The sequence below is a fragment of the Asparagus officinalis genome, chromosome 5, assembly GCF_001876935.1.
Source record: "Asparagus officinalis chromosome 5, Aspof.V1, whole genome shotgun sequence".
NCBI classification, from domain to species: domain Eukaryota; kingdom Viridiplantae; phylum Streptophyta; class Magnoliopsida; order Asparagales; family Asparagaceae; genus Asparagus; species Asparagus officinalis.
The window spans coordinates 112,389,037-112,401,707 of NC_033798.1; the positions used below are offsets into that span (position 1 = coordinate 112,389,037).

At 35.3% G+C, this 12,671-nt stretch overlaps 2 protein-coding genes across 4 annotated transcripts in view; one reads left to right on the forward strand and one right to left on the reverse strand.

Annotated features, from left to right (window-relative positions):
• LOC109840726 (condensin complex subunit 2-like) overlaps positions 1-8,107 on the forward strand; it is a 9,247-nt gene extending 1,140 nt beyond the window's left edge. Inside the window, exons 4-13 of one of the 3 annotated variants that reach the window (XM_020409470.1) lie at positions 1,296-1,369; positions 1,441-1,501; positions 1,787-1,987; positions 2,077-2,372; positions 2,442-2,586; positions 2,658-2,905; positions 2,990-3,020; positions 5,709-5,839; positions 7,053-7,163; positions 7,709-8,107. In XM_020409470.1, coding sequence (XP_020265059.1) covers positions 1,296-1,369; positions 1,441-1,501; positions 1,787-1,987; positions 2,077-2,372; positions 2,442-2,586; positions 2,658-2,905; positions 2,990-3,020; positions 5,709-5,839; positions 7,053-7,163; positions 7,709-7,915 — 1,505 coding nt within the window. In that variant the 3' untranslated portion in view covers positions 7,916-8,107. Of the gene's footprint in view, positions 1-1,295; positions 1,370-1,440; positions 1,502-1,786; positions 1,988-2,076; positions 2,373-2,441; positions 2,587-2,651; positions 2,906-2,989; positions 3,021-5,708; positions 5,840-7,052; positions 7,164-7,708 lie in introns of all 3 variants that reach the window. The other 2 variants (XM_020409471.1, XM_020409469.1) reach the window with 2 other exon arrangements.
• The window catches only part of LOC109840727 (putative D-cysteine desulfhydrase 2, mitochondrial), a 4,959-nt gene continuing 487 nt past the window's right edge, over positions 8,200-12,671 (reverse strand). Inside the window, exons 2-6 of the mRNA XM_020409472.1 lie at positions 12,051-12,093; positions 11,632-11,979; positions 10,553-10,682; positions 9,809-9,985; positions 8,200-9,174 (exon numbers count right to left, since the gene is read on the reverse strand). Coding sequence (XP_020265061.1) covers positions 8,928-9,174; positions 9,809-9,985; positions 10,553-10,682; positions 11,632-11,979; positions 12,051-12,093 — 945 coding nt within the window. The 3' untranslated portion in view covers positions 8,200-8,927. The remainder of the gene's footprint in view (positions 9,175-9,808; positions 9,986-10,552; positions 10,683-11,631; positions 11,980-12,050; positions 12,094-12,671) is intronic.

The window sequence follows — 12,671 nt, forward strand, 5'->3', positions numbered from 1 at the left end:
CTTAGATCTTAGATATACAGTTCCATTATTCTCAAGTTAAACTGAGACCATATGGAAGTACAACCCAAAAGACCCTATCTGATTAGACTGATTTAGAGTTTAGATTAACATCCCAAATGAAAGTATTACAAAAAAAGACCCTATCTGATTCAGAGTTTAGAATAACGTCTCTGGTTACAAGAAGATTAAATATGAGGAATATGATGATTTGCAAATTGTGTTGATGATAATTTGCAAATTCCATGCTTCTGAAGTAGAAAACTTTCAAAGTGTATGAATTTACAAATTATAACAACTAGTTTCATGTAAAATAATGAATCATGTAGTTGGGATTAATGTTAGGCACTCATCAACTAGTACTTTCACACATTAATTGACCCGGGTTTCACCTGTATGCAAGTTTCCTGGTAGAAGTTGCCCATAACTTTTTCTGTTGATAATCTAAACTTTTCTTGTTATCTTTTTAATTCTTAACAATTAACGCAAAAGTTCCTCTAATAGTAGGTTATGATTAACTTCTCATCATCTCAACGTTTCATCTGATATACAATGAAATGACTGCCTACAACATCATCAATTTTAATTAGATTGATTACTAATCCTCAAGGTTTTAAATATCAGTTATCGGGGATTTATCGGATAGTCAAAATCCATATCAGATAGCAGATATCGGGGATACGTAGTATTTATCAGAGTGACGTTACCGGATGGTGATATATATAATATAATATTCTAAAATGTAATCTAACCATACTTAATGAAATATAAACATACCAAAATGTAAATAATTATGTTTAGAATCATTAACCAATGGTGGAAACTCGGGTCGGGTTGGGTTTAAATTGCATTGAATAGGTGCTCGTTGCCCGAAATCAAAACTCAACCCAAAGACTGATAATTCCGATTTTTGGGCCGACAATATCGGCCGATAACTCACCTTATCGCCGCATTATCGGCGATAAACATCCAAAAACGATAACCGATTTAGAATCGAACTTATCATAGCGGAAGTTCCCCAAAACCAATAAATCGCCGATAATATTGATTTATCGGCCGATATTTAAAACATTGCTACTCCTACGTGCAGTTATCATTAGAAACATACATTTTTTAATGAAATTCTGGTTATGGGTTTTTTTGACACAATGGAGGCATATTTATCTCCTATTTTATTCTCATATTGGTGTTTAAGTATGATTTATTGACTTCTTCTGTAAACATTAGAATTATCTTAGGATGCTGAAAATCATGAAAGTCTCCACTAACGCCCTTGCATTATGTTTCTTTGACTATAGAAAACGCCGGAGATGGTGAACATAGTCAGAATGATCAAACGGAAGGACTTGCAAAGAAAGATCTGGACAGGAAGGTATATATGGTCACAACTAATCAATTAGATTCACATGTCAGTGTTTACCTTAACCTGTACATTACGTGCAGTTGTCACCTTTAACAACTTTGGAATCTTCTTATGAAGCCCTCAACATAAAGAAGTTTGATGGTAATATCCTGTGCTATATCCTAGTATTAGCTCATGCACATACATGCACGAACATTCCACATTCACACATATAAACACCCACATCCACACATATGGCCAAATGCGCGCACACCCACTCAAACACGCATAGTTATGCGGCCACACATTCATGCACACACGAATGCACATACATACACTTGCAGATGTGTGTATCTAGTCATGGGCTTGGACACGACATTCTCTGTGAATTTCATATTTCAGTGGCATTCAATGTGGGTTTCATTAATTTTAGATTTCATATTTCAGTGGCATTCACTGTTGATCCTCTTTACCATCAAACATCGGCTCAGTTTGATGAAGGGGGAGCCAAGGGTCTTTTGTTAAACAACCTTGGAGTTTATGGCAGTTGTCGCGTGATTTTTGATTCATTTGAGTCACCAGAGAAGGATATTTTAACTGAACCGCAGAACCATGATGCTGATGTAATTGATCTTACATTTGCTAAAGGTACAGGTACCTTATATGATGAACCAATGCTTTTATCATGTGGTATACTCAGTACTCTCTTCCTTGCTTCTTTACATGCTTCCTTCCAGAAATCATTGAGCAGATGATAAGTTATTTGCCCACAAAAAGTGACATTTCTCCAACTTTGAGGGATATCGTGAGTCAGTTTGATGAAGATAATTGTAGGCCATCAGCTGTGGTTACTGTAGAAGAACCTCCTTTGGTTCAAGACGACACAGATGATTATGACCATCCTGAAGTTGAAGGCAATTTTGATGATTGTGGGGCTTGGAGTATTGATCACAATGAGCATGCAAGTTTTAGTGACAATGAATCTAGCAACTGCTTCATCAGTACAGATGCAAATTTTACTAGCCATGAAGATGTGAGTATGTCTCATGCAGTGCATGTTATAGGTAGGATGATAGGCTAACAGAACTTCTTACTGGTGTAGGAGAATAGTGAATATACAATCCAGGGTCCTAATATGAACCAGAAACTTGAGAAAATTGCTGATTTCCTTTGTTTGGGGTTGGGATTTACTTCAAAATCAAATGCTTGGGCGGGTCCTGATCATTGGAAGTACCAGAAGGTCAAAGGTATAACCAATCAACTTATTGCCTTTACGAATAATACGAAGTTTAACTTGTGTGTCTCGCTGTAGCTTTAGAACAAATTCCATTCACAGATAATGGATCAGAATTAGCAAGTAAGAAGCCAAAGATAAAAAAGGGAGTGGCTGATCTCGATTTCACAAAATCTCTGGACATTGCGATGCTGAATATTTTTGCACCCCCCAAAAATCCAAAGTCTCTGCTGCTACCAGTGAACCGAGCACCCTGCAATATTACTCTCCCAGAAGATTGCCACTACAAACCTGAAAATCTTGTCAAGCTGCTTTTGCTTCCAGATGTTATGGTACATTAATTGCCTAAAATAATTTTCTTTTAACTTCGTATGTTTCAATTTCTAGCTGATAACTTGTGCCCTACTTTCTTGTAGTGTCTTGGGAAAAAAGCAAGAAGGTGTTCTGGTAAGTTGCTTTTCCTGTGTATTCTTTGTTACAAAATCTTGCAATGTACAGCCATTTCATGACTTGAGTTTCGCTTGTTTCTTCTGTCTCCTTATATTCAATTTTCATATTTTAGACATCAAATATATCTCTTTTTTCCAGTTTATTAGTTCACATGGTTGCCTCTATTTATTGCCACTCTTGTTACAGTTTCCTGTTGCCATTACTTTAACATATCTTTAGGAGAGTATATTTAGTTTCAATGCCATAAGTGGTGGAAAAGAAAACCTTATACCATTAGGAAATCTTCTATTGATCTAACTTTGACCAAGCATGTGTATTTCTGCTTTCTATTTTATTTGTTCATTTTTTCTTCTGAATATTGCTATTTGACCTTCTATAAATTAATTAATTTAGTATCTTTTTGGAGCAAAATAAAAAATTCAATGAAAGACCTGCAATTAAAAATCTATAATCAACATTAACATTTCCTTTTTGTTTCACAACCAAGTGAAAGGGTGCCTTGCTCGCCATTAATACGTCAATATTCTCATCATGAAATCAGGTGTATTTTTGTCACCTTTATGACATAATACTCAATTACTGAAATTTCAACTGGGAAAGAAATTTGGATTTGAAAGATGAATAGTTTGTCACGTGGTTTCTAGACTTTGAGGTTTGGTCCCTTTCGGATAGCCTAACTCGTTAGTTATGCATTTAAAGGAAATGATTCTTATCACCCTAGATATATTCCATCATTAAAGAAGTATACTCGTTCTCCGCACATCCAAACATTTCGATAACTAGGAGATTAGATAAGCAGCTGGGAAAAAGATAAATTGGTTCATCATATATTGTTTATGTAGTTTTCTTAATGAAAATTCACAGATCATGTAAATAGTTTCTCAATGCCCTTTTTATGAATTTTTATGTATCATTCTGTTTGAGAAAAGTAGATGAAAGATGTCAATTGCAGAAAAAAGGAATATTAAAAAATAAGCTGCCTTCAGGCTTGCGTGTGAAACTGTAGTTAAACTCCATTTCCATACATCTATGACCCAATTAATAAGTTTTATTTTTAAATTAGTTAAATATGTCAACTGGCATAGCTCTTTCTAAGTTGAGGCATTGTTCTGTAGACAATAGACCATCTTCGTTGTTGCTGAAAGTGGAGGTGGATAGTGGGTAACAGGCCTATTAATGCTAGAATAAACAAATATGGGTTTATGACTCACATAGTGAAAGCATTATAATTTGATCAATATACTTCAAAGATGCCATTGCATGCCGATGCCATTGCATGCCAATGCCATATTCTCAAAGCTTCAAGAAATTTAGGAATAATCGACTCACTAACAAACATCAATCATCATCTCTGTATACAATAGACCATCTTCATTGTTGCTGAAAGTGGAGGTGGATAGTGGATAACAGGCCTATTAATGCTAGAATAAACAAATATGGGTTTATGACTCACATAGTGAAAGCATTATAATTCGATCAATATACTTCAAAGATGCCATTGCATGGCGATGCCATTGCATGGCGATGCCATTGCATGCCAATGCCATATTCTCAAAGCTTCAAGAAATTTAGGAATAACCGACTCACTATCAATCATCATCTAAGCCTTCTCCTCTTAAAAGGGGGAATCAGCCATGGTGCAAGGCTACATTGAGATTTAATTTTTCTTCACCTGACACTCTCTAAAGTAGTACCAAATTCATGCCAATGCAACGATGGACAAAAGAAGAGCTTCTGAAATCGGAAAGTCTAAAAGAAGGGAAATATTATAGTTTTGCTGTATGGAACTACATTGAATTCCGAGGCATTGATAAAATATACGCCAAACCTTAATGTGTTTGGCTTGAATAGAAATTCACATTGATGGAGGTTGAAATGCTCGTGATTATGGAAAGCTAATTGCAACAACCCTTTAAAACTAGGCTCCAGTAATATTATATCTCAGTTACAAGTTTGAAATTGTTCTAGATATGTCCAGGTGTCTTTCTTTTTGAAGAGGGAAATGATTCGTTCTCAATGTTTTTGGCCTTTTAATATTCACAATTCATTTTAAATGACAGATAATTCGTTCTCAATGTCTTAGGCCCTATAATATTCACAGTTCTTTTTGAAGAGGGAGATGGTTCGTTCTCAATGTCTTAGGCTTAATAACTTTAATCTTATACATGGTTGTTTTGTTTTCCTTCATAAATGATGTTTTGGTGATCTTGTGAGATGTGAGTTCATAAAATTTGATGTCATCTTGTAGAAATATATGAGTTTTCCCCTCTCATGACCTCATCATACCTTTTTATTTGTTTACAAGTTAAACCTTCGAGTGTTTGTTAATATATTTTTTGGGTTGGAAATAGCGACAGATACCTTGTAACATGCATAAGAGGAAGGAAAATTCGGTATATACTGCAAAAGTCTTAAAATATTGGCCATTAAGCCTTCAAAAGTGTTGAAATGTACTATCAGTCACCTAGTAAGTTACATCTTTATTGTTACTAGCAATGTGAATGAAATCTAGTTTTGTTAGCTAGAATATTGTTCTTAGCTAGAATATCGTTCTTTCTTGTGCTTTTACTTAAAATTTACTTTAAATTGATTATAATTGCTTGATTCTACCTTTTAATAATATATTACTCCTGAATTGCTTGAAATAAAGATTCAGTATCATGTTTTATTTTATTTTATTTGCAGATGAGTCACGGCAGGATGATGGCTTCATTCCATTTGCGTCATATGACGATGACAATATGGGAAATGACGACTTTCCGACATATAATAGTGACATCGAAGATCCAGGAACTCTTGTTCGCCCACCACGGCAGGTTTGGCCTTTGCTTGAATCCTATCTTGTTAAAAGTAAATAGTCTAGCAATGTTTGCCACTGGTTTTCAATCTTCAGGTAACATTGTATGCTATGAAGCAATTTGTTTGTTTAGAATGTGGATGTGGAGTAAAAAACCAATCAAGGGTTCAAGTTTATGACTTTTCTTTGTTATTACACTTTGATACACAAGCAAAATTCTTACGCCCATTGAAATAAAAAACTTGCATCCGTCATTTCTCTAAAATCTACTCAGAATCCAAGATTTACTGTTCATGCTACACTAAATACTACAGTAAATTACTATAGCAAGAACAATAAATCTTTGGGGTCCTATGTATAGATGAGTAAAATAACTGTTCATACTGCAGTAATTTACTGTATTATGATTTATGACAGTAGCCTTTTAAGTATAAAGCAGTAGATATGATTTCTAATTTTAAACATACAATACTCAAATCAAATGTATTAAACCTTAGAGGAAGGCTGGTTCAAAATTCAATGCTTAAAAAAACATAAGGCTGTGCTTTGCACGGGGTACACACTAGTAATACTTAAAGGGACTAGAGTTATGATTATATCTTATTCTTGAAATTTGACATTGCTTGTGGAAATCGTCTTACGAGTATTAGTACAGTGATTGTGGCTGGCAAGTAATGAAATTTTAAGTCGTCTATTAGCCATTGATTTCTTCTAAATGCGTAAAGAATGCTATTAAATCTTTGATGAAGCCTTATGCTTCTTAGCTGATCTATTTTGATGGAAGAGTCTCAGATAAAATGTTAAGTTAGTTTCTTTATGGGATAAATGTTCAGTGATCTGCCCTCAGTTTTTTTGGCATTTCTATATGCATGTGTGCAGTGGTGATGCACCCTTTTTCAGCACAAACAAATCATTGAGATTGTTCTAGGTGCTTTCTTTTCTTGCATTTTGTTTTGTATTGTTTTGCTGAATCAAAATTTCTTAGCTTCCTGTTTGTATCTTGTTAGCCCTTGTAAATCTTTCTATATGTTTGTAGGGTTATAGATCTATCTTTCTATATGTTTGTAGGGTTATAGATCTTTGTTTGGTTATTTTCTCTTCTGAACTTTTGATAGTAGAGTATGTTATGAAAGTAATTTTCGAATTCCATGATATTTAGAGATAATTTATTTATCACGGATTTAAAACATTATCATGCTCATGCTGCTTTCATTTTTATTCGGAAATCCTAGGTAAACAAAGTCGACATACAATATGACAAAGTATCCAAACAAGTTGATGTTCATGCGTTAAAAGATATGCTTTGGAGCAACATACGAGAATCAGTTCAGATGTCGGATGTGGTGAGTTGGTTGTTCTCTTCTCACTTGCACGCAATATAGGACTATCATACCATTTTCCTTCTAACTAATATAATGTGCTAATTACCTTTCCTTTTAACTTCTGTGATAACTCTACCTATATAATTTACTAAATACTTCTCTTCTGTTGTGCAGCAGAAATGAGAATTTTAGTTAAACACTCGACTTCTCAGGCTTAAAGTTAATTTGTGGCTTTAGTTGTTTGGTTCTTTGACACTCGATTTGGGTTTCTTACTTCTCTCAGTATCTGATTGGTCATACCCTTTCTTTTCATACTTCACTGCACCAAATTTCAAGTGTTTTAGTTTAAGGGGTGGGCTTCAAGCTCAGATTTTTACACTCATTCTACCTGAATTTCTTGCTTTTATGTAAAAGTTCCTTTATTGATCTTCCCCCCTTATGTAAAAGTTCCTTTGTTTATTGTTTATTTCATTTGAAAGTTCTCTTATGTAGTACATTGCTTCGTACATCAATATTCCATTTTCATGCAGTAGCAGGCTCAAATTGTTATGATGTTCTTAAAACAGGGAAACAAGGCGGCCGTATCTTTAAAGCAAATTTTGCGTCAATTTTCAAGTGAGTCATGTCCTGCTGCCTCTCTGCCCAAGGATATTTCCCCACATCTTTTCTTCATCTGTCTCTTGCACTTGGCAAATGAGCACTGCTTGAGCCTTCATGACCATCCAACGTTAGATGAACTTGACATTCGCATCCCTTCTTCAGCATTTGTGTAGTAACAACCATTCCAGTCATTTACAATTCTTTTTCCGCAGCAGCTGCTCATGTTTGTTAGCACAGTCTGCAGTGTACCTCTTGTAACTTATTGTATCACTATTACAGGTGAAAAATGCACGTAACAAGAAAAAGATGTTTTTGGGTGTATAATGTGTAGCATGTTCTTTTACTGTGAGTTTGAGGTTGATGGTGAACTTGCTTGCTCTTATTTGCTCCGGTATATCACAATGTGTAGCATGTTTTTGGGTGTATAGATATTTTTGTATTTTAGCCTTGTTTTCATCCTGTGGCACAGGTTATTTGAGCACGGTCCAGCAATATGTTAAGAGGCGGAACAGTTGGCCAATTCCTAAACTTAATGTATAAACAGTTCTGTTAATATTGTAGCATTCAAAAATACAATGTATCATCCGCATGTTTTATCAAAAGTGATTCAAATTTCTCCATCTAACTAATGTCTGCTACAAACATGAGGAATACATATTGTCTCATTGTGAAGTGGTGAAATAAGTAAACTAATAAAGCATGCTTGAATTACAAAGTTCCATTTGCACCTCAGCTACTCGCACAAGATCTCATATCTATACCTGTATCAAACTGACAATTTTTCTAAAAAATTACAAGAACTTCACTTTTCCAAGGTCATTTTAGTCAGTGGTGCAAAAGCGTGGCTGAAACTTTGTTCTTCTGCTTGAGAGAGTCTACTTTCCCACCACTAACTGAATCACACAACACAAAATTAGACTTTCTTTACAGTGCTCGATCTGAAAATGAAGTATTGCACTCGTTCATGGTTATGTTTACATCCTACTGTATCAACATGGTGTATGTGTACTGCCAATACTCCCAAAACTGACAAAAGAGAAAAATTTCATACACCTAACATATTAGTTCCTACATAGGAAAGGGTGAACATAAAAGGCACTACAGTTAACTTCGAGGAACTCAGATTTCAAGGAACATTCCCATCTGTTGTTTCATTCAATAAACAGTAACTGCATCCTGATTCCTTCAATTCGACAAAATGTCAAAAGTTTGATCTCTAGGGTGGAAGTCGGAAGTATATCTTTGAGCCAATCCGAACAAACCAAGAGTACCTCCAGTATGAAGCATTACCACCTTGGAGTCCTCAACTTCTGCGAGTGAAAGGATGGCTTGCTCCCAAGCAGCCAATGTGTAGACAGGATCTAAAAGAATACCTGTTTCCTGTGAAATTTTCCTGCACAGCTGGATCTCCCCTTTCAGCACTTTGCCAAACCTGAAAACATTCAACAAAGTGTGACTCAGTGAGACAAAGAAGATGAGAGTGGTTTTCACTAGTGTTAATATTTGAAACAAGTCCAATTTCCGAACTGGACATTTTAGTGGGGCCATAACAAAGCTAAATGATGAAAAGGATTCATGTAGCCCACCCCAAAATTTTGGTGTAATACTTGTTTTTTTTGTAAGTTTTTTAGTACTTATGTTTGTTTGTCTTTTCCTTTCCTTTTTCGATTGGAAGAGCATGCAGTTAACCCATATACATTATACATATTTTTGTTAGCATCAGTAAGTGGGACTGGTTAGCGATAAGTACGAAATGTAGATAGAAGTAGCCATGCGAGAAATCACTGGTGTAGGGGAAATTATGTGCATGGATTGGATACAACAGAAAGTTATATTGTGCAGTAAGATGTGTGGAATGGAGCCCCCAGTCCTTAGAGAAAAATGCTAGAATAGTGAGAATACTCCTAGACCTTACTAGATCATGTCCTTATCGAGCAACTCTTTCCAAATCTGCATCAACATGTAATTTGTTCCTTCTAAATGTTACACCAGCAAGAACACAAAGAATCATAGAGAGGAAAGAAATACATCTACAAATGCATCACTCTATACTCAAGAGACCTTACTTTCTCGGATGGCTTCGCTCAACCCATTGCACAATGCTGTCACCAGCTTCACCTACTGTTTGCCCTAAAAATTCAGATTGATAAATCCTCCTGAAATCAGATATCAACCATCTCTCCTTTTCCTTATATTTTTCAATTGTATCTGCAAGCATTATTGCAGTTACTTTCCACGGCAACCTGTTTAATGAAATAAAACAGAATATGAATAATGTGATCTTTTGTATATATTTATTACAGAAAATGTAAAAGTGCAAATGAATTCAAGCAATGTAACTCCAACGGGCAGCAGCAACAACCCTCTATTTAGAAAACTATTATGCAAAAAAGCATGATGCTCCAATATAATGCTTATTGTTTTTGCCCCTCCAAGACAAACTATGTACACTGGGAACATAGTGGTGAGGAAAATGCCCATTTGCATGCACAAGCATATGCATACGTGTAGAAACATCAAGTGAATGTATGTAGAACAATTCCTGAGACACATACAGACAACTTGTTTTAGGATTCGTCTGCTTTCTTGCATAGCATGTTTTCTTCAGAACGCGGAGGTTTGTTCACGATTATGTATGCTAGTAATCAATGAAACATACAACCATAGTCCGGACGAATTTTTGTAAATCCTCATGTAGCCACTATGAATCTGAATCAAGGAGTATACTCATGTAGTATAAAGACAGCCAGCTTGATCCTTCGGTTTTATACTATTTGCAAGATAACAAAGTAGTAGAACAAGAAATATACCCAAAATAAAGGGCTCCAAGAGCTAAACCAATAGCGGTAGTCCCAGTACCCGCATCCACAACCAAATTAATGTTTTGCTCTTTTCCAAATACATGAGGTTGTGAAAGATACTTCACAAACCGAATGAGGCCTGAATGAGAAAATTCATACAGTACTTCAGTACTTCTATCAACAACCAAACCTATTGTCATTTGAAAGACTTGTAGACATTAAAGAAATGTTATATCAAAACATCATAGGCATCAAATAGCTGATTAAGAAAAGAGATAAATTTGGCAACATCTGTTTAAAAGTTGGTACTTAAGCATATGAGACAATGCACAAGCTGCACGCAAGGCACACATAATCATTTGTACGTACCCATTAACACTAGCAAACCATATCATTTCAATACTCAGTAACAATAAGACGGCAGAAACTAATAGATTAGACAGGAGTAAAGTGAAATGGTTGTACTGCTCATAAATTATCATAAAATACCTAACGAATACACGGGAAAATCCTTTGAGATTCAAACTCTATGTAGCAAGGATACTTTCACTATGAAGATTTGATTGTGTTGGACATGCCAACACCCACGTTGAACACTAAAAGTTCTCGGAAACTCCATGGATTATCCACTTACTCAAATGTGTCTTCAATTAATAAAACATGCTTTAAATTAGAATAAGAACTGTATAAATTTTTGATACAATCTCACACTTCTCATACATTTTATTCACATTGCATATTTAAGATACGTGATAAGTAATGTATACACTAAAGACCATACTTCAATAGGAAAATGCTATCAGGATACTGACTTGTAAAAAAAACTTATAACAAATAGAGATATTTCTAGCTATTTTTTTAAAATGGAGAATCAAATGCTATCTAGCTGTAAAGTCATAAAAATGCAGGGTATGCTAAATGTACTCATGGGATAAAGATCATGATAAACAATTGTGGCAGTCCAAAACTGCCCACTAAGAAGATATAAACCGCTCCAAGCCGTAACTTAGGTCAGGTGTCAGCTCACATCCCATTATTTAGTACAAAACAAGCAAAGAAGTCAAAAACATGAAGTAACATTATCTCACCTAATAATGCAATTGCATCCCCTGCACCTTCACTCACAATCACAACTCTTCGTACACCTATCTCACTTTTAACTTGCGGAGGAATGTGCATACTACAATCCAACTTCAAGCTAGTATCACCAGAATCAGATGCGAGAATATCATCGACATGAATGACACAACCACCATCACACGACACCAAATTGGCATGCTCAGTAAGCATCTCCTCCCTTTGCGCATACTTCGATCTAGCTACATACTTCACATTGCCATACATCAAAGATACCAGATTATATCCAGTAGCAATCTCTGGCTGCTCTCCCCTAAGTAGCAAGTGTGACCTCATTCCCCTCTCAGCACAACATACAGCTGTTCCAATCTCAAGTCAGCCTCCACCATTTACATCTACATATTCATATTAAAAGTAAAGAATATCCCACCAAGAGCTGCAGTGTGAGCACTCTGGCAACCTCCACACGTGACCTTGAGAAATGTGAAAAGTACTATCAATGCACAGAAAAGCTAATTCTGAAACTCCAAATATTCAAAATCGCTTCTACATGCAAATTCTGAAGCACTATAGAGTTACAAAAGGGTTAATCGCGCTTTAATACCCTATGTTCCCTTGATTTTCAACATCGGTACCCTGAAGTTTAAATTTACCCAAATAATAGCCTAAAGTTTCACCCTCTTTAACTACAATACCTTCTGTTATCTCATTGTTAGATTGCCAAAAACAATCCTTTCTTGATAATTCTTACTTTCAATATAAGGTTTCCTCTCAATCTTTGATTGTGAACATTGTTAAACCGGGGTTATTTTTGCTACAGCTCGACATTCAATTTCAGTATTTTAACTGAGATAGGGATTCAGAGGGGTTTCATCTCAGTGTAGGGGTATAAAATTCGAATCTTTTAAACAAAACCATGAACTGATATAATGTAACAGAAGGAACTGAAGTTATGATTCGTGAAACTTTGCATATTATTGGGATAAATTTAAAATTCAGGTATCAAAGTTACAAAAAGATGAAACTTTAGGGTATTAAAGTGCATTACCAA